At 41.7% G+C, this 22,375-nt stretch overlaps 1 protein-coding gene across 1 annotated transcript in view; it reads left to right on the top strand.

Annotated features, from left to right (window-relative positions):
* DHX40 (DEAH-box helicase 40) overlaps positions 1–22,375 on the top strand; it is a 90,229-nt gene that overhangs the window by 56,132 nt on the left and 11,722 nt on the right. Inside the window, exons 12-14 of the mRNA XM_063444515.1 lie at positions 7,302–7,416; positions 13,698–13,806; positions 14,901–14,995. Of these exons, the coding sequence (XP_063300585.1) occupies positions 7,302–7,416; positions 13,698–13,806; positions 14,901–14,995 (319 nt within the window). The remainder of the gene's footprint in view (positions 1–7,301; positions 7,417–13,697; positions 13,807–14,900; positions 14,996–22,375) is intronic.

Below are 22,375 nucleotides of genomic sequence, written 5' to 3'. Positions count from 1 at the left end.
TGGTGCCTAAGCAGGATGGTACGGGCCGTTTTTGCATCGACTACCGCAAGCTCTATGACCAGTCGGTTACCGACACATACTCCATGCCTCGGGTAGACGAACTGTTAGGCCGGATGGCAGGAGGGAATTATTTGACCACTATGGACCTGTGCAAAGGGTATTGGCAAATCCCCCTGGAGCCTGACGCTATTCCTAAGTTGGCATTCATCACCCCATTTGGCTTGTACCAGTTCAGGGTCATGCCATTTGAGATGAAGAATGCCCCCGCTATGTTTCAGAGGATGGCGGATCGGCTCTTGGAGGGATTTCAAGACTTGTGTGTATCTGGATGATATTGCTGTCTTCAGCCGCACATGGAAAGACCACCTAGAGCACATCTTGTGGTGCTCAAACGAATTCAAGACGCCGGTCTAATGCTTAAACCAGTCAAATGCCATGTGGGGATGGCAGAGGTCTAGTTCCTGGGGCACAGGGTGGGCTCTGGTAAACAGCGACCCAAGCCCGCTAAAATTTAATCCATAACCCAATGGCCTCAACCACGTACCGAAACGCAAGTAATGGCGTTTTTGGGGATGGCAGGGTATTACCGGAGGTTTGTACCAGACTACAGCGCCATCGTTAAGCCCCTTACTGACCTCACTAGAAAGTCCTTACCCAGGCAAGTTTTATGGTTCCCAGAGTGTGAGGACGCCTTCCAGAAGCTAAAAGTGGCCCTGAGCGAGGCACCTGAATTAGCTGCACCAGACCACACTAAAAGATTTCTTACAGATGCCTCAATGTTTGGATTGGGAGCCATATTAAGCCATGTGGGGGAAGACCCAGGGGCATATCCTTTGATGTTTACAGTATCCCTTTAAGCACCAAACAACCAAACTGAAACTTGTGGTTCAAATTATAGTAAAGAGTTGTAAACAAATTTAAAAGAAACAGCAGAAATGTCTGCTCAATGGTATGCAGTGCAAGATTAATCTGTATACTAAATAAAACATATTGTGCCTTGACTAATTTAGATGAAAAGTAGTGATTTTGAAAAAATACTTCAACTAAACTATCAACATAATTTGGCTATTTTAGCCTGCATTTTGCAGTTTGATTGGTAAAATGTTGGTTCACCAAAAGCAGTCTGACCTTAATGAACATTAACCTAAAGTGTGTTAAACCTAAAAGGAAAAAAACATGTAGATTAACGTGATGTATCCCTTTTGCTGACACAAGATTCTTCTAAAGAATGTGGAGAAAAGGTTAATAATGAATGTCCCCAACTGGCCTCATGAAGTGTCTATTTAACACAGATATATCTTGAGTGTTTAAATGACTGTCCCAATAATAATACAACAATGTATATGAGCAGAATAACATAACATACAAATTAATATATATATATATATATATATATATATATATAAATACTATATGTAATATATATGTAGAAAGGCCATTAGGCCTGAATTTGTGAGAGGAGTAAGTCCCCTACTTAAACTCCCAGCCCCTACTCACCTCTGCCTATCCAGTTGTTTGTCCCCACCCACCTACACCCTGTTATCATTACATTCTCCTTGGTGGGCCCTCTTTTATTTACAGGCCCACTCGTACGTTGGTTTCGGCACACCACAACCAACTTTGCCTTTTCAAATACTATCCATTACGTATTAAATTCCGAGCACAAATATATAAAATTTGGAAGCACTTTTGATGTACTTTCTTCTGCAAAACCCCAAGCTGGTTCAATTGATCTACTTGATGGCTTTACATTTATTAAACCTTTAAGATCTGTTACGAATTGATCTAGTGAAACACTTTTTGTTTATTTGTTTTGTATATTTTTTTTACAACATTGAACTGTAGTGTATTAAAAACCACTGAGTTGGGGGGCGGGGCCTGACCGCCATACTGAGCGGTCGCACATTTGCGTGAGCTCCCGGCTAAACTATAGCAACAAGCTATTAAATCAACTTAATAACCGAGCAAACCTGAAATCTCCTGTGGGAGACACCCTGCGACACTGTCTGCGGCATATAACCGATCGAATGGTGGTCTTACCTCGGCGCATCTCCGAGATCTGTCCGTGGGGGCGGCTGGGGAGAGACGGCCGATCTCCCTGCTGATCGCCCGGCTGGGAGGAGGAAAGGTGCTCGGGCTCCCCGTTCCCCCCCCTGCCGGTGAGGGACATCCTGGCACATGCTCGACGGCTCATCAAACCTAAACTCAAACTGAAGGGGCCCATCTCATCCTGCAGAAACCCTTGCAATCTGAGGCCTTTCAATCAACCGTTCTAAAATAGCGGACGCGCCACGTGATGGCAGCCTTGAGACTTCCATGAGACGCCTGGAAGAAATCTTCGCCAACTTTTGGCTCAAACTCGCTGACCGGCACAAGCAACGAGAGGAGAGGGAACAGGGCGACAGCTCATCGCAAGGCTTACCCTCTAATACCTATCAATCCACAAAGCACGCAATCTCCACACAACGCATCTTACACCAGCAGAGGAGACACGATCGACCGCCTGGCACTTGCCGGAGACCAAAGGCGACCAAGATTCAGAGCCGCAATCCCGAAAGGAGAACCGCAAGGGGGAACCCCCTGGCACACACATTGCACCTCTGGAAGACAAAGCTTCAAGATCAAGCCGGCATTGCACCTCACCAGGGCACTGGTAGAGGAGCTGCACGCAGCCGAACCGGCAGGACCCGGACCCCGACTCAAGCCTGGGGTAGATGGCACGACAAGCTATGGGCCATTGAGACTTTCACTCACCACAAAGGTCAGGAGCCAAGACAGGGGATAGGATGAAACTCCAATACTGTACTACCTGAGCACATCAGTCACTGCCATATTTTCACTTCACTGACTGATTGGTACCAACCCTTGCCTGGACTGTTTGCGCTATATTACCTACTCAGTGGACTGCCCTCGCAGTCCTGACAACACCCTGTGGTCATGGCGCACTACCCGACCTGAACTGTGAGGCGCCCACACTAATTTAATCATAATGTCTCGTGCTGATTCCTAGTAAAAACGCATGATGTTGTCTCCTGCCGTTGTGGAGCGCTACCCTCTTCTGGGTTTGCTTAGCTAACCAGTAAGCCTAACAAGTATTGCTTGCAGGTATATATACTTCACGCTTAATTACACGAAGGTTTGGCAGACCTATCAAACGAGCCATACTACTCACTCCAACCACCATAAAATGCTTAAGTAAATTAGGCAACAAAAGTAACGGCTTGTAACTAAATAGTCGCTAACCATAACCTATACGCAATCTGATAGAAAGTTCTTGTTATCAACCTGTTAAATATATAAAATGTGCTCGTTATCCTACTGTTCCTAATGTAATGCTTGACAAAATGCTCGAGGCACCAAGAGCTTGTATGTACTAATCACCATGCACACCAAAATAAAGAATTTAAAAAAAAAACAAAAACACTGAGTTGGAATTCTTAACTTACCTTTAGTCACTGCTTGCATATTTTTGTATAAGTTGTGCATCTCAGTATAATCCTGTTTCTGTATATCGGGAATAAACCCCTTTACTGCTAATTAAATAATCGCTGAAAGTATTCTTGTTGAATCTTTGTTTCTTTGTCCCTGTTCCTGGTGTTTTAGCTATGATGTGCATGGCTTTGCATTATTTTACTGTCCTTAGAGTTTCAAAAGGGAACATGTTTGCGCAAAGGGAAGGTTGGAAGGTTTCTGTTACGTAGATATCAATTATTTTACATCTTTATCAGTAGTGTTTTACTTGCTAATGTCATTAGCTACAGATTGGTGTATTTTTTTCATATGTAAAATATTGTCTCTGTAGTGACGAGTCAACTTCAGCATAACTAAATAAACACATTTTAATCTATTCATGGATACAGATCCAGACCAGTGACCCAAGTAAATCATTTAATTAATGGTTGTCGACTTATGGTAACTAAATCTGAGTTCAAACTAGACATCTAGAGGTTTGCTGCTTCCTGCAGCAGATCAGAGCTGTTCATGACAATTAACATACTTCCATGTTCGTAGTTCTTCCTGTATTGTTAGTGTTATAAATGAGAGTGGTTTGTTCAGCACAATCTGACATATGAAAATGTTGAAAACAACAGGGTTTTCTTCAGTATCAGTATGTAGGCATTTTGAAAACATCAGGGAAAAACCTGTAATGTGTCCTTTTGGATGCTGTAAATGGTGTATGTGTAAATCACTTTGATTCTGCCTTTTGATATTCAATACCTCTTTTTTTACTTCTTCAGTATTTCATTCTGAGAAGCAAGTCTTGATTGGGTGCATACTTTGTGATTGTTATAAATGCAACGTGATGAAAGAAATGTTTTTTTGCAAAAATAAATCATTGTCCCCCATTATGGATGTCTTCCATTTATTTGGGGATGCAGATATGTTGCTTTCCCAGAGCTAAAGTAACAATTGATCACATGACATTATCACTGTTTTGGAAATGAAAAATTCCACAGATGGATAGATAATTCTGCACATTCTAGATCAGTGGTAGGCAACCTTTTAGCAGCACTCTGCCAACACAAGACTTTGAAGTCCCTTGGCTTGCTGGTCCTAATTTTTTTCAATTAACTTGTGTGTATGTTGCTGTATTCTACTTGTGTTATGTATGGAGGTTCCAGCTGCTTTGTAGAGTTGTATTTGTGTGAATGTGGGCTGTGTTATTATGTGTGTGAGCAGTTTGCGTTATTATGGCATAGTACCTCTCCAATGCACAATACATGGGCACACAGTAACACGTGGCCAATTCTACTAGACTCGCACACAATGCTAAATGCTCACACGATGCTACATACAAACTGTAACACACATTACTACACCCACACATAGACAATGCTGTTATTTTTTGCCACACAGTTTACCATTTAGCAATAAGAGGATGGCTTCTCTTGGATCCAGTAGGGGACAGAGCTGAGCAGGTACGGGACAGGGTGCTCTCTTCCCGCATTTTCTCCTTCACAAGCACTGGGAGGAACTGATCTGAGATCAATTTATCCCAGCTCTATCTCAAGTGCATTGAGGTCTGCCCTCATGGTCTGCTGCAATCGGTCACTAGCAGATATCTGAAGAAGTCCTAGTGGGGCTGTCAGACCAGCTCTGGGAAAATCCTAAGATCTCCCTGGCTGTTTCGTGTCTTGCACCCTTGTGTGCCTTGTAAAGATACCTTGTGTGCCATAGGTTGCTGACCTCTGCTCTAGATTATACTTTATAGGCAAGGCAATGGATAATACACAATTTTAATAGTGTATTATCTCAGTAATTAAAAATTTGAATAATTCTGCAGAAATGTTGGCATTAAAACTAAAATATTTGGTTTCCCTTCTAGCAAATAATAGAAATGGAATAAACATTCAAGAAATACAATTTTACCTTGATGTGATGGCAGATAGCTGTTATTTGAAGTGCTAATTCCAGTGGCAATCTTGATACCAACTGGCTGTCTGATCATACATTAGCTATTTTCAGTGCTACGTCGACATTCAAATGTAAAATGAAAAGAAAAATAATGGGGTCTGCCTCTTCTCTGGAAATTACAGCAGAAATTAAATATCAAAAGTCACTTTAACCTTTTCTTGCAATGCTCCATTCCTTTCAAATTTGTATTAAAGATTAAGCAAATGACATTACAGAAAAGTTTACAGCCAGGGTAAAACATTGCAAATAAAAAGGAGAAATCTGAACTATAAGGGAAAAAGGAGTTTAAGCATGCGTGGGATAGGCACAAGGCTATCCTAACTATAAGATAAGGCCAGGGACTAATGAAAGTATTTAGAAAATCGGGCAGACTAGATGGGCCGGATGGTTCTTATCTGCCGTCACATTCTATGTTTCTGTGTTTCTAAATGTATAAAATTGTTCTGTTCTAATATAAATAATGCAAAAATGTTGAAGAGGTGCAGTCACTATTGGGATGTGTCTTTTGGTGTCCTAGGTTTCCATGGTGACCCGTAGCAATCCTCTGAAAGGTCAGAAGGTTACAAGAGTTGTTCCACCAGGTCAACACCCGCAGAGAGTGAGTCCAGAAGGCCTTCCCCCTGCCCCCAAGAACTGTGCTGCTCTCCCTGACTAGCCTGTTCTGTGAGTCTCGATAGCTGCCAGCTGAAACTCACAGCACTCTCGGCTGGGAGAAGACCACATAGCTACCTAAGGGGCTAAGGAACCACATGGTGTGTCACCCCTTCTAATGGTGTGACACAGTGTGGTCCCAATGATGTTGCTAACTCCACCTTCACAGCTCAGTCCATTAATTCCTGAAGCAATATTATTTAGTGGAAATGTTCCATGTTCAGCAATGGATACCTTTTTGCCCTGATGCACATACATGGAGATATTTCACAGTATCTACAAGTCCCCTTTTCCTCCTGCATGGAGTCAGATTTCTGCTCTCATGTCTGGGGATAGTCAGAAGCAGTGGAGATAATTCTCTTTCTGGACTGATTATGTGGCCTGACATTTTGTAGCATTGGTTCATGGTCTATGCTTATGAATAATTATTGTGGTTTAAACATACTACATTTGTTATACGTTTCTGTGCTATTGTGACCAGCCCATTGTTTTTCATGATCTTTTAGAATTAGCCTGGGGACAATTCCTGCTCCATTTCTTATTGCTGGGCCATGAGCCTGGTAGCAATGACTATCCAAAGTACAATGTAAATGTACAAAATACCAAAGAACTGTACCTTTGCGTATTTCACTCGTTTAAAAGTGAACTACAATAAGCCTCTTATTTTAGGGTAAAAAACAAACAAAAAAGGTGCATCCTGAGACCAGACTTATCTTTCTGTACAACGGTCTTCTCTACCGTCTAAGTGCATTATCCTATTGAGTTGTACACTCAAGTATTTGATGTTATGGATTAAACTGGCACAGATCGGCTTAGAAATCATGTTAATATGACTTTAGTCTGTATCAGACATGCTTTCGAGTATTATCCCAGGACCAGGAGTATCAGAATACATGCTACGAGGTTTTAGGATATTATAAATACTCAGTTGCCTGACAGTTCCTTTTACTGACTTACAATGGGTAGAAATGAAAATATATATTACATGTATGCTTTTTCGGAAAAAAAATTTGAGTGGGAATATTTAATCTGAGAGAACCACTGCGACTAATCAGTACAGTATATGCAGCTGTTCACACTGCATGGTAAGCGGAAGTTAATTATAGTGCTTAAGATGTGTGAAAGTCGAGTCAGAATCCGCTAATGAGTGTAACAAAATTATAAATAACAAATAGCTGCCTATCTGTTTCCACATTAATGACTCTGATTTTTGGTCTGTTTTGTGGATGTCCCAGGAGTGCCTAAAAAACAAAAGGAAATTGAACAACAACATGAAGAACTCTCACGAATGGCTGGAGGTGGGAATGATTTTGCTACTTTACTCTACGTTTTTGAACAGTGCAAATCCAGGTAAACAGTTTGTTTCAATCAAGTGAATCAAAATATTTAACCCCTTAAAGGAAAAGAATGGGCATGAATTTTTCATGCATGTATTCATTGTTGGTATATCTTAAAAGCGTTTGCAAAGGCTTCAGATCTTATGAACTGCAGCCTTAGAAAGCCCTCCCTTTTTCCAGGAGGAGACTTTCAGGTTTTTTTAATGGGGAAATAACCAGACGTCTGAATTGGTGCACACTTGCATGTGCACGCCTGGTCTGTGGAGCTGGTCTAAGGTCTGGGTGAGAGGAGGAGGCGGGCACAGTCAAGAATATTGTGCCTACCACTTCTGTTAGCTCAGGTAAACTAATGGAAGCAGGCTGCAAACTTTTATGAATGAACTAGGGAACTGTTTGATTGACAGCCATGGGGTTTGCCTAGTTAATTCATAAAAGTGCTTATTTCTCATAGAAATCATCACTTTTACATATTGGGGCTAATCTAGGATACTCCTCACACATAAAGCACTTCAGCAAGCTTTTGGGCATAGAGTAGTCCTTTGAGTCCTTTTTGGCGCTTTTGCCCTGCACTCCTTCTACTACGATTTTACCTTTTTTGTTAAAGTGCACCCATACATATTTGTAGAAAGTACATCCCAGAGGATACGTACTAAGAATATTTGGACATCTTTCATTTAACCATTTTATTATGTATCTAGGTCAAAATATTTAAAGGAAAACTCCAGTGCCAGGAAAACAATCCGTTTTCCTGGCACTGGAGGTACCCTCTCCCTCCCTCCCCCCAATCCCCGGTTACTGAAAGGGTGAAAACCCCTTCAGTCACTTACTTGAGGCAGCGACGATGTCCCTCGTTGCTGTCTCCTCCTCCGTGCCGCTCCTCCTACTGTCTCCGTCGGCCGGTAGGCGAGACTGATCCCTCCCACCGGCCGCGGAGACCTAATGCGCATGCGCATTAGCGCTCCCCATAGGAAAGCATTGCAAAAGATTTTCAATGCTTTCCTATGAGGAAATGAGCGACGCTGGAGGTCTTCCCACAGCGTGTGGACGTCCAGCGACGCTCTAGCACAGATAATCTGTGCTATGTGTCAGGAAGTGACCTCTAGTGGCTGTCTAGTAGACAGCCACTAGAGGTGGAGTTAACCCTGCAAGGTAATTATTGCAGTTTATAAAAAATCTACAATAATTACACTTGCAGGGTTAAGAGTAGTGGGAGTTGGCACCCAGACCACTCCAATGCCCCATGTTTGTATTTTGCTGCTGTTCTAAATTACAATAATACCCCACATGTATACCTTTTGCCTTAATACAACCCTTAATTTTACTCATATTAAAACTCTTAATCCTTAATCCTACCCTTATTTAAACTCATAATCCAACACTCTGACATATTATTGACATTAGGAGAGGGATTTCATAGCTCACTCAGAACAGAGGGCACTGTGAGAACTCTGTCCTGTGTGTTTTCAGCATGAGAGGGAGATCTCCCTTTAATGCTTCAGCTCATGGAATGGTGATCGGTTCTGGGCTGCTGGCAAAGCACAGCACTGATTACTTAGCAGGAGTTGGGTATGGAGACAACCCCATGGTCTTTTCAGACCCTGGGGATCACCCTGTATGCAAACAAATTAAAGCAAAAAGGGTTATATGCAGTTATGTCAGATTGTATTTATTCTTGCGGGTATCCTTTACTGCATTTAATCACACTCCTCTATCCCAATACCCTGGGGATGATGGGAAAAGAAAGGATCCCAATATACAGTTTAATAGTACTAAATGCCTGCATGTGGAATTGGAGGGGGCAGAAAATGAGCATTTCTGACACTGTTAATAAAGTTCTCCATTATTTGTCTATCTCTAGTATGGGCATTAATGTGGCTACAAATCACCTATAACGAAAGTCGAGTTTTCTATTTAAAAAAAAATAAAAAATTTGTAAGGTTAGCTTGTTTTATTGTTTGTAAAAAAAAACATTTAGGGAGAGAAGGGTGATACGTATCATGGAGTGATCTACAGAATGAGCATATGTAAAAATGTAATTATATAGTGTTCATTGTTTTTCTTTCAAGTGTCCCTTATTTTTGGTTAACTGACATTTCAGCTTAGACTGCATGTCACAGTCTAAATTCCTAGATGCATAGCATAGAGTAAGAAGCACAGTATATATGCCTGCAAGAAGATAGTTTTGTGAAAGAAAGCTGAAATAAGATCGATAGATGCGCTTAAAGAAACAAAAACCAAAAACCGTGCAGCATTAAACAGCCTGGGGATAAGCTTACTGACATGGACATGTGCAATGCATACTTGTCATATACAGTGAGCTCAGAGAAATTTAGTGCACATTGACCAGTCATGCTTAGTAAATGGAAAGTCTAAAATGGGAACAAGGAATAGATGCAGCCACATGCAGGTTAATAATGTTTCTGAAAGTCTTGGCAACATCTTATTGTCGGTGTCCTGTGACCATATGTGGAATTGCAAGTAAAATATATATATATATATATATATATATATATATATATATATATATATCGTATATATATTAATACATTTTTGTTGGAGGAACTTATTTTTTAAGTAAGAGCAGTAGAAAAACCTTTACGTCTTCTCTCTTAATATCAGTCCATCTATAGAGGAAAATGTAAGTATGTACTTACTTAACTTCAGAACAGGTCACACTCTGCCTTGGAGTAAACTGAAGTAATTAGTAATGTTTACCTGCGTTTCGGTTACAGAGCAATAATGCCCTTTTTCTTTCTATTTCATCACTGAGGCTAATTGCAGACAGCTCATTGCTTTACATCAGGGCTGGGCAAAAAGTATGTGTTGTTACCTTTAGAATGTCAAAGCATTGCAGTTCTACTACAACTGGAGATCTCCCATTTGAACACCCCTAGTCTACAAAGTCAACATTAGGATATGCCCGCATATATAGTAGTAGAAATGTTTGATCCATGCAGTTGCAGGAGGTGATACTGTCTGCAATCCCACATAAAGTTAGTCTTGCTGTGCTCCTGACATATATCACCGTTTCTTCCTGTGTGCTGAGTGCACTGTTTGAAAAGTTCCTGTAAATAATCTAAGAGGGATGTAATGTCTTATCCCTGCCCACAATCCACGTGCACGACTCACTGTCGGCATAGTGAACAGGAAGTAGCAATGATCTTTTAAATGAACTGCAGCTAGCCACTCTGAAAATTCATAATTACCACCAACAGTCAGGACTTAGAGATGAGGGTAATGTAGGGTAAGGAGAAGCAAATAATTGAATGAAGGTGGGTTATGTAATGCCATCAAATCGTGGATGGAAGAGCGTAAAAATAAAATAAGGGACACAGAGATAGAGACAGATATTCAGAAAAAGAGTACAAGAGTTATAAAGGGAGCTGCAAGATGCATAGTTTGAGGTGAGAAAAAAAAGACTGCAAGGCAGCCCCATTGAGTGACACATTGAAAGAAAAAATGAATCAGACTCTTATAGACAGAGAAAAAGACTGCTGAGACGTGAAAGTATGATGCCAAAAATACAAAGTCTGGACCAGAGAGGAAATTTCGAAAGGACCGAAAGAAGAAATCGGAGAGAGATGGACAGGCACAATGATAAGGAGTGGAGATGGGATGGGAAATTTCTGTAAGGCAGACCCAACATGGGACAGAGATTACATGAGAAAGACAAAGACCTGCCCAGATAGAGAGGCTAGATTGGACATATAGTTATAGACTGAGATAGGAAAACGCTGACCGATGAACTCAGGGAGTGAGAGGATGAAAAAAAAATTCCCTCTAGGTTTAATTTTACTTTTTCAGTAATTGTTGTGCATGTCTATTGAAGATATTAAAAAATTTAACTCAACTGCACTGTATATTAAGTTGCATATAAGGACTTGCATGCTGAACCCGTCACTACATTTTCGGCTCTGTACTAACTTTGTTATACATCCTTATATCATCTCATCTCATTGAAATGTTCTGGGTGCAGTGTCCCTGCCCCCTTAGTCCCGCAATGTAAATAATTGTAGTTTTTGAGAAACTGCAATGATTAAATTGCAGGACTAAGCGACTTTTGGTCACCTAACTGATGCTGGACATCTTCACACTCTGCATGAGGACATCCAGCATCAGTAAAATCCATATAGGAATGCATTGCAGCAATGGTGTCCTATATTGCTGGCCTAATGTGGATGCACATTAGCCCCTTTGTTGTGTGACTGAAGCGGCGACCCAGCGCTGAGGGAGTTTGGCCTGAAATCAGGTGAGTACAGCAAGGTTTTTTTTTGTTTTTTTTAACCCTTACAGTGCTAGAGGGAGGGCAGAGGGAACTATAGTGTAGGAAATACAGCTTTGTACATCAGATGATGGCAGAGCACTGAGGGAGATAGGCACTAAAATCGGGTAAGTGTTAACGGGGTTTTAACCCTTTCCATGCCTGGGAGGGGGGGCACGAGGGAGGGAGGACCAGATGGAACTATAGTGTAAGGAATGCTGCCTTGAATTCTTTGCACTATACAATCCTTTTAATTATTTAGCAGCTTGAAAGACTTTAGGTTTTGCTTAATAATGTGATTTATATACTGATGTTGCTTTATGTTTCGTATTATGTTGCATTTTCATTTGCAATAACAGTTGGACCACTTTGCAGACAGACAAGCTGTTTGCAGATCAGGCGACAATCTATTTTTACAGCAAGAAATCAATTTATTTTAATCAAGTGCTTTGAGTAGGCCATATATGTCCACATTATTTGAATTAATTACTTCAGGTAAAGATTATTTATAATTTTCCCTGAGAAAAGATTATACTTTTCTGTATCCTGAAAAGCCATACACTGGAGATTAATCTGGGGGATTACACATTCTTCCAGTGACCTCTCCTACAGAAAGGTTATAAACTCATACACATACACTGAGTTACTCATTCCACCTCTATCATGCAAAAAGTAATAAAATATTCATGCTGTTTGAAATGTATGTACCGTAGGGAGCATTACACAATTTACATTATTGTTGAAAGTAGACCTGTCATTCTCCAAACTAATCTATTCATTTTGGTAGCCAATTTGCTAGCAAATGTATAGTTTGTACATCTACCCTAAGGTTTTGTTCAGCTCCAGTGAGTGGGTTGTACATCACACAATTTATTGTTATATGAATCTCAAATGAAGCCTTGTGCATGAGAAAGAGCAATACCATCACTAGGATAGTAGACATTTATAAATGTATAACAATGGTTTACTGAAAAAATAAATGTAAAAAAAAATATTACTCATGTTGTGTGATCTGTCTGTATCATTATGTGGATTGAGAATAAAAACTGATTGACACAAAAGTAACTTCTTTTTTTTTTTTTTTTTTTTTGTATCAGTACGTGGAAGGGCTAAGCAATGTATACATGTTATACTCTTTAATGCAGTGTTTCCCAAACCAGTCCTCAAGACCCACCAACAGTTCAGGTTACATCAGTATCTCCATTGGAATAAAGCAGGGAGATATATAAATCCTGGACTGTTGGTGGGCCATGTGGACTGGTTTGGGAATGCTTGAATGTATTGCCTTATTCATATTTGCATGTAATAAAACAGGTGTTAAATTACTTTTATATGATATGCTTATCAATGTACAACAAGCAACCAAAGTTACGAATTCTATTACATTTATTTCACTTGTAGAGCTAACCAAAAGCCTTAGGTTCCTCCATTTCTGTCTTCAGCTGACATTTTACTTGTCCAGACTCTCTCCACTAATGGAGATGTACTATACTGCTGAAGGGATCACCTCTTTTAGGAATCTCTCTTCTTCTCCTGCAAAAAATCAATTTATAACTTTTTTGACATGCGTTTTTCTGGATATTTTTTTTTTTTTTGTTATTCTGTCTCTTACTGTTAAGATACACCTAGCATTAAAATTATAGACTGATCATTTCTTTGTCAGTGGACAAACGTTCAAAATCAGCAGGGGATCAAATACTTTTTCCCCTCACTGTTTATTTTTTGCTAGAAAACTGGTGAGCTGCCGCCCTAGCTGCCCGTATGGGTGAGCCTGCACTGGTAAAATGAATGAGGACTTTCCATAGTAAGCATGAATGGGATTCCCTTATCAAATTAGTAGGGGATAAAATGATAAATACTTTGCATATGGATAATTGTGTAAAATATTTACTGTTTTTTACAGTAAACAGTTTACATCATGTACATCATTTTTAACAACTCCATTATGTTGTGTTTTTTTTAGAGGAAATCAATGAACACATCTTAGCTCTTCCCTTTTCATTAAATGAGACTATTTATTCTTCTTTTGGCAGTGCAAATCCTGCTACTTGGTGTCATGAAAATGCAGTGAATTGGAGAGCTTTAAAATCTGCATTTAGTGTGGAAAAGCAGCTTAGAGAGATAACATGCAGGCTGAAAGAGGTATGGCTTGTCTGTCATTGCTTTTCCATGATTCGTTATAGCTCCCTAAAATAACTTCACAAGACTTTCTCTGAGTGGTGAATATTGCATTTTGGGTTGTTGGAGGCAACTATGGAGTTTATTTACTAAATGACGAATTTCATGAACATTAGGTAACTTTTGGTATAGAAGAGAGCATGGCTGCAAAGTTTGTCAGCTCAGCACACATGCGCATCACGGTGGCGCACACTATTTGCCAACTAGTCACCCAGAATGCACAGTGAGGTGCAGAAGCTTTCACGCATGTTAGGGGTATTCTAATGAAAATGTGTTCAATGTTCCTCTGCACATTTAATGGAATTTCCTCTTTTATCCTGTGATGCAGCCATAAGTGTAATAACATGGGATGGTTAGATATTGGCCCCAAATTGCACTTGTCCTGTATGGGATTTGGGTCATATCTCTACATTTCATTCCATCTGATAAGTATTGTACACAACGTGGATAAGCTCTAATAAATCAAACAGAAGATAACCTTAGGCAGCATACACTGAAAAAGTACCTGCTCAATACCCCCAAATAAACAGAGAACAACATATAAAACAGATTGTGCCTAATAACAGGTGGATAGTTTACTAGTGCATGAATTATGATAAAGGAATACAGTCCAAATTTTCACTAAATGATGTTACTTCCTGTATATCCTCCCTCTGTGGGTATATGTGAAAAGAACTAATGGTGCAGTATTTTTCAAAAAGTGAAACCCACACAACGAAAATGGGAAAAGTGCCCACTAACATTGAATGGAACTTCAAACAAGCTCCAGTGACAATAGCATATAGTAGTCTAATCCCCACTAGTGGATATGGATATTGTATATGTTGCTCCAGTAATTTTCAGTGAACAATATGAAATAACAACAGAATCCAATAGTACAATATTGCAAACACAAAGTGAACAAAGTGCAGAATAAAAAATGTAAAACAAAAAAAGTAAGAGCTAGTAGTTGAATGTTCTAAGGGAAAAGGGAGTGTGGTAACCTAGTAATTATATAAGTGCCCTATAACTCCGTACTTTGACCTGAACGTTCATACATATTTCTTTATTTACTTCAGATGAAGAATATTTCCGTAGACTCTCACGATGGTCCCAAAATTGAAATTCTTACTAGGTGCCTCTGTGCTGGCTATTTCCCCAATGTAGCCAGAAGGTAAGGTTTGCATATGTTTTGTTTGATTTGATTTTGTTCTTCAGTGCGCACGATAAGTTGAAGAAACAGTACTATATTAGTAACATGCCTGGACAGATTCCCCCCCGCCCCCAACTCAAAATAAAGTAATTTCAGCTTATGGTATAGGTACAACAACATATACTGCTATTATACACACACACATACATCTTGATGCTAGACTTGTGGAAAATTGATGAGGGCATTGTAAATGTAAGGCCAAAGTAGCTAAACTGGGAAAATTATCTAACACCTTTATTTATTTGTTACAGCTCATTACAACTATTTTTGTGTTTACTTTTGCAATTAATTATTCGATTCTCCTCAATAACTGGTTTTGTTACTATACCCATTAAGGAAGTATCTCCCACCAGAGTTACTTTATAAGTGGTGAGATTGGCATTTGCCAAATACTAACCATCAAAAAGGACTTCTACAGTCTCCAGACTGGAACAAAACCTCTGGAGGTGGAGATATAAAAATAATATTGCCGGATTGGAGACAGGAAGAGAGAGTCTACAGAGTAGGGAAGTGCCGCAAGTATTTCTCAGCTGGGTTCCATGTAAGCCTATTTTACCATTGACCTCATATGGTAAGAATGAACAGAGACACAGAAAGGGCTTTCATGAGAACCCACCATTGATTACAGGTAGGCAGTTTGAACCCATTGTAATTCAGCTCTACTTCCAGTGTTTATATACAATTCTCAAATAATAAAATATGCCTAATTGTTTTTTTAGTGTGTGATTTAAATGTGTATATTAAAATGATTTCCCAACACACATTTTCACAAATCTTATAAAAATATCTTATTTACACAGACTGATTTCTAAACACATTAATTGTAGTTCAAAGACACATAACTGTGAATATTGTTTCTGTGGGACTCTGTTATATATCCAAATGCACCAACAATATGGAGCTCCTAGAAAAGAGGGACATTAGATAGAAAAAAAAAAAGGGATTTGAGCCCAAAATAAGGGTTGTCCATAGTAAATAGGGACACTGGGGAGGTTTGATTTTTAGAACTAGATAGCACCAACATTTAAGAATAGGAGTCAGTAGTGGAGATATATGGAAGCGAAATTTAGTCTATAAAAATCACTGCAGGCTGCAGAGAGGTCAGTGAATACTGGGATTGTAATTGCTCCAGAGGTATCCAATGTTTGTATGTGGAAGAGACATGCCACTCAATAAAATGCAGAATTTGTATAGCCTGATAATAATAGTAAGGATTGGGGAGATCCAGGACTGCTTTTATTTATTTTATTTATTTATACTCCATCCACACATGAAGCAGGAGGTCCTTACAGGTGCATGGGTCATTATGAACAAAATGAGGTATCCGTTATCAGGTCACAGTACATTTGTAAGACAGATCACTGGAATGACAGGTTTTTGTAGCGGTACTTACCCTCTCCAGGGGCCGGCCGGGGTCCTCCCTTCTCGCCGCGCGCGGTCCTGCTCCTGCACGAGCCGCGCGCGGCTCAGCCAACGATGGGATCAGTCAGGCGGGCAGTGACCGCGAGAAGCGGTCACATGTCCCGCCCGACACTAAGAGCGCGCCGCGCGTCTCGGGCGCGCTCTTAAAGGGACAGTGGGAGACTAAATTAGAATCAGTCTCCCATTGGCCCCTGTCAGGCCACATTCCCCATACACTCACGTTTTGGGGGCGTGGATATGACAGGGGCCAATCAAAGTGAACCTTTAGGGTATTTATACTCACCTGTTTCCCTTGCTCTTTGCCCTATCGTGGTTTCTGTCCAGTTCCCTTTAGTGCTTGTATCGTTCAGTTGGTTTTTTGGTGCTTGATCTTGGCTTTGTTCCTGACTCCGCTCTCTCCTTATCCTTGCTTGCTTATCCGCTGTTTTGTCCTCTGTGTACCAGTCCTCGGCTTGTTCTACGTTACGCTGTCTCTCAGTTCCCTTGACCTCGGCTTGTTCTGACTCTGTCTTTCTCTCGTCCTAGTCCGGCCATTCTAAGGTCCGGTAAGACGAACACTGTTTCTTGTCTCTTGACTGTGAACTATTCCTGCGTGTTGGGGTATATTACCGTGACATTACGATAGGGCCATGGACCCCGCAGGTTTAGGTCAACAGATGGCCACTCATGAGGCTAGATTCGCAGAACAGGATCACCGTATGGATCAAATGGCTCAAGCCATCCAGACACTGTTATCCAGATCTGTTCCGGTACCTGTACCTACGCCTCCTGTAAACCCTATACCGGACACAGCTAATATGTCTAATGCTTCTGCACATCTAACCCCGCCACCTAGGTATGGAGGGGACGCTAAGACATGTAGGGGATTCCTTAATCAAGTGGAATTCCACTTCGAAATGTACCCACGTTCATTTCCCACTGACAGATCTAAGGTGGGTTTTCTTATGCACCAGCTTACGGATAAGGCACTAGAATGGGCAAATCCTATTTGGGAGGCTAATGGGCCTATGGTACACGACTTCAATAGCTTCCTCACAGCGTTCCGTAGAACATTTGACACGACTAAAAGGTCAAAAAATGCCGCCAGGGCATTAATGAGAATAAAGCAAGGATCTAAATCTGTAGCCGATTATGCTATTCAGTTCCGGACCCTTGCCTCACAGGTAGATTGGACTAATAATGGCCTTACTACTGCCTTTATGGAAGGTCTGTCTGATACTATCTTAGATGAGGTAGCAGCTAAGGACCTCCCTGTACCCCTGGAGGACCTGATTGACTATCTTATCGATATAGATAACAGGATCCGTGACAGGTTATATACCAGGTCCAGAAATAGACATTTTGTTCCCTTTAACTCCCCTAGAGCTGAGACTCCCGAGGGATCTAAAGGTTCTGAGGAGGAACCTATGCAGTTAGGGGTTGCTAAACTTACCGACGCTGAAAAGCTTTATAGGAGAAAGGAGGGACTTTGTCTTTATTGTGGTAGGAGGGGTCATATGAGACAAGAATGTCCCGTGCGTCCGGGAAACTATCGCACCTAAGACCGTATAGAGGACTGGCCTTGGGTGTGACATCACAGTCCTCACATTTGCCTCTTAATAAGTTACTTCTTCCTGTTTCCCTGCACCTTGATAGTGACTGCATAGCAGGGAATATACTAGCCCTGGTTGATTCCGGAGCGGCCGAAAACTTTATTGATTCCAGTTTTGTCAAGGAGAATAACATACCCACCAGAGAGAAGGAGACACCCTTGGCCGTTGAGGCCATAGATGGTAGACCATTATGCTCTCCAATTATCACACATGAGACTGTTCCCCTACATATGTCTACTGGGGTGTTACACTCTGAGACCATTCGGTTTCAGATCATTACTTCTCCTTCCTCTCACCTCGTGTTAGGGTATCCTTGGTTACGTACTCATAATCCCACCATTGATTGGGAGTCAGGACAAATAGTTTCTTGGAGTGATTCTTGCCAAGAGTCTTGTGTTGTTAAAGTCACCCCTTTGAATTCTACTCATATTCCTCCCGTGCCTACGGTCATACCCTCTCAGTACCTGTCTCTTAAATCTGTTTTTGATAAAAGGGAGGCTGAAAGATTACCACCTCACAGGCCTTACGATTGTGCAATTAATTTATTACCTGGTACGATGCCTCCCAAAGGGAGAATATATCCTTTATCTCCTCAGGAGAATCTGGTTATGGAGGAATATATCAAGGAATCTCTAGAGAAGGGATTTATAAGAAGATCCTCTTCCCCGGCAGGGGCTGGGTTCTTCTTTGTGTCTAAGAAAGATGGCGAATTAAGGCCTTGTATTGACTATAGGGGCCTTAATAAAATCACCGTCAAAAATGCGTACCCTATACCTTTGATCACAGAACTTTTTGATAGGCTTAAACAGGCCACAGTTTTTACTAAATTGGACCTTAGGGGTGCTTACAACCTCATACGTATCAAAAAGGATCACGAGTGGAAGACTGCTTTCAATACCAGGAGTGGCCACTACGAATATACTGTGATGCCCTTTGGCCTTTGTAACGCCCCAGCAGTTTTTCAAGAATTTATTAATGATGTCCTACGTCAATTTATACATACATTCGTTATAGTATACTTGGACGACATATTAATTTATTCTAATGATTTACAGACTCATCACATGCATGTTAAATTAGTGTTGAGAACTCTTCTGGTTAACGGTCTCTATTGCAAACTCGAAAAATGTTCATTTGATCAATCTGAAGTCCAATTCTTGGGTTATATAATCTCTGCCAAGGGTTTTCGTATGGATCCCAAGAAACTGTCTGCCATTATGGAATGGCCTCTGCCCCAGGGTTTGAAAGCCATTCAGCGTTTTCTGGGGTTCTCTAATTATTATAGGCGTTTTATTAAAGGATTTTCTGCCATTGTAGCGCCTATAACCAGAATGACCAAGAAGGATGGTAATACTCATGTCTGGAAACCAGAAGCACTCGAGGCCTTTGAATTCCTGAAAGCTACATTTGCCTCTGCTCCTGTTCTACAGCATCCTGTCCCTTCACTGCCCTTTGTTCTTGAGGTTGATGCTTCTGAGATAGGGGTAGGTGCTATCTTGTCTCAAAGAGATTCACCTGAAAAGCCGTTACACCCTTGTGGCTTCTTTTCCAGACAGATGTCCAAAGCAGAGAGGAATTATGATGTAGGCAATCGTGAACTCCTTGCTATCATTTTGGCGCTCAAGGAATGGAGACATCTGCTAGAGGGTACCAGGGATCCTATCCTCATTTTAACGGATCACAAAAACCTCTCATACCTTAGTGAAGCAAAAAGATTGTCTTCTAGGCAGGCCAGGTGGTCTCTCTTTTTGTCTCGTTTTAATTACATAATCACTTACAGACCGGGTGATCGTAATACTAAAGCTGACGCTCTGTCCAGACAATTCGAAACTACTGACAAACTCGAGGTCGATGTTACCCCTGTCATTCTGCCTGACAGAATAATAGCGACTACTGTTCTTTCTATTTCGTCTTCTCTCTTACAAACTATTCAGGCTAAACAAAACTTGGCCCCTGAGGAGAGGCCTGCTGATAAGCTATTCGTTGATATACCAGAGAGACAAGACATCTTGTCATTATATCATGACACTAGAACTGCTGGACACCCTGGTATTTCTAAGACAGTCTCAGCAGTTTCTAGATATTTCTGGTGGGCGTCCTTGCGCAAGGACGTCACCGATTACGTTAATGCCTGTAGCACTTGTGCCAGTATGAAGTCCTCCCACAGAGTTCCTTGTGGGTTGTTGCATCCGTTGCCCATACCCGAGAGGCCATGGTCCAATATATCCATGGATTTTATTGTTGAATTACCTCCCTCTAATGGTAAAACTGTCATCCTGATGATTGTGGATCGTTTTTCTAAGATGGCTCATTTTGTGTCTCTTCTCAAATTGCCATCATCCAAGGAACTTGCCTCTATCTTTGCCGGGGAGGTGTTTCGGTTGCATGGTATTCCCACTTCGATCGTGTCCGATAGGGGTAGCCAGTTTATTTCCAGATTCTGGAGAGCGTTTTGTGCAGAGATGGGTATCTCCCTCTCGTTTTCTTCAGCCTACCACCCCCAGTCTAATGGAGCTGCTGAACGTGCCAACCAATCTCTGGAGCAGTATCTTCGCTGTTTCGTGTCCCACCATCAGAACAATTGGGCTGACCTGCTTCCTTGGGCTGAGTTTGCTCGTAATAATGCTGCTCATGAATCCTCCGGTAACAGCCCTTTTTACGTTGTTTATGGCCGGCATCCCGTGGTTCTTCCAGCTGCATTCTCCTTACAGGGCATGCCAGCTCTGGACGAACATTTGGCTAGTCTACGTAATACTTGGGAGCAGGTTCAGTGTTCTTTGGTGGCCTCAGCTGCTCGCCAGAAGGTTCACGCTGACAAGCATCGCAGGGCGGCTCCATCCTATGCTGTGGGAGACCGGGTTTGGCTTTCTACTCGCAATATTCGTCTTCGTGTGCCTTCTATGAAGTTGGCCCCTCGTTTTATTGGTCCTTTTCGTATCTTGCATGTGGTTAATCCTGTCTCGTATGCATTGGATCTTCCAAAAAATTTACGCATTCCTAACGTCTTTCATACCTCCTTGTTAAAACCCCTCCTGTGCAACCGTTTTACTCGGCATGTCCCCCCTCCTCCTCCGGTTTCGGTGGAGGGCCATGAGGAGTTTGAAGTGGCGGCTGTAATTGACTCTCGCTTGCTTCGGGGTCGCCTCCAATATCTGGTACATTGGAAGGGCTATGGGCCTGAGGAACGCAGTTGGATTTCCGCTGACGCTGTTCACGCTCCTCGCCTTGTGCGTTCTTTCCACGCTCGTTTTTCTGCCAGGCCTGCTCCTCCCCGCCCGGTGGGCGTGTCTTCAGGGGGGGGTACTGTAGCGGTACTTACCCTCTCCAGGGGCCGGCCGGGGTCCTCCCTTCTCGCCGCGCGCGGTCCTGCTCCTGCACGAGCCGCGCGCGGCTCAGCCAACGATGGGATCAGTCAGGCGGGCAGTGACCGCAAGAAGCGGTCACATGTCCCGCCCGACACTAAGAGCGCGCCGCGCGTCTCAGGCGCGCTCTTAAAGGGACAGTGGGAGACTAAATTAGAATCAGTCTCCCATTGGCCCCTGTCAGGCCACATTCCCCATACACTCACGTTTTGGGGGCGTGGATATGACAGGGGCCAATCAAAGTGAACCTTTAGGGTATTTATACTCACCTGTTTCCCTTGCTCTTTGCCCTATCGTGGTTTCTGTCCAGTTCCCTTTAGTGCTTGTATCGTTCAGTTGGTTTTTTGGTGCTTGATCTTGGCTTTGTTCCTGACTCCGCTCTCTCCTTATCCTTGCTTGCTTATCCGCTGTTTTGTCCTCTGTGTACCAGTCCTCGGCTTGTTCTACGTTACGCTGTCTCTCAGTTCCCTTGACCTCGGCTTGTTCTGACTCTGTCTTTCTCTCGTCCTAGTCCGGCCATTCTAAGGTCCGGTAAGACGAACACTGTTTCTTGTCTCTTGACTGTGAACTATTCCTGCGTGTTGGGGTATATTACCGTGACAGTTTTATAGTATAAAACACTTTATCGTAACATATGCTGGAGACGGATGTAACGGTAGATAGCTACAATGAGAGAATATCCCACTGGGTCAGATAAACTGGACGGTGCCTTATAATATGTATAGATGTATCTAGGGCGAAAAAGCTAATGAGTTTACAGACTGCCAAAAATCCACCTAGTTATCTATTATAGGCACATTTCTTGAAAGGCATAAGATGGTCAGGGAGAGGTGGTGAGAAAATACAAAGGTTTGTAAAACTCCAGGAGCAACCATGTCCCAGAAGAACAGCACATAGGAATGGGTATAACAGTAATTAAACAACCACTATAACAAAATTAATCAAACAGAACAATGAAGAAAAAG

Source organism: Pelobates fuscus, chromosome 1, assembly GCF_036172605.1.
Source record: "Pelobates fuscus isolate aPelFus1 chromosome 1, aPelFus1.pri, whole genome shotgun sequence".
Classification (NCBI taxonomy): domain Eukaryota; kingdom Metazoa; phylum Chordata; class Amphibia; order Anura; family Pelobatidae; genus Pelobates; species Pelobates fuscus.
This window is presented reverse-complemented; position numbering and strand designations above follow the sequence as displayed.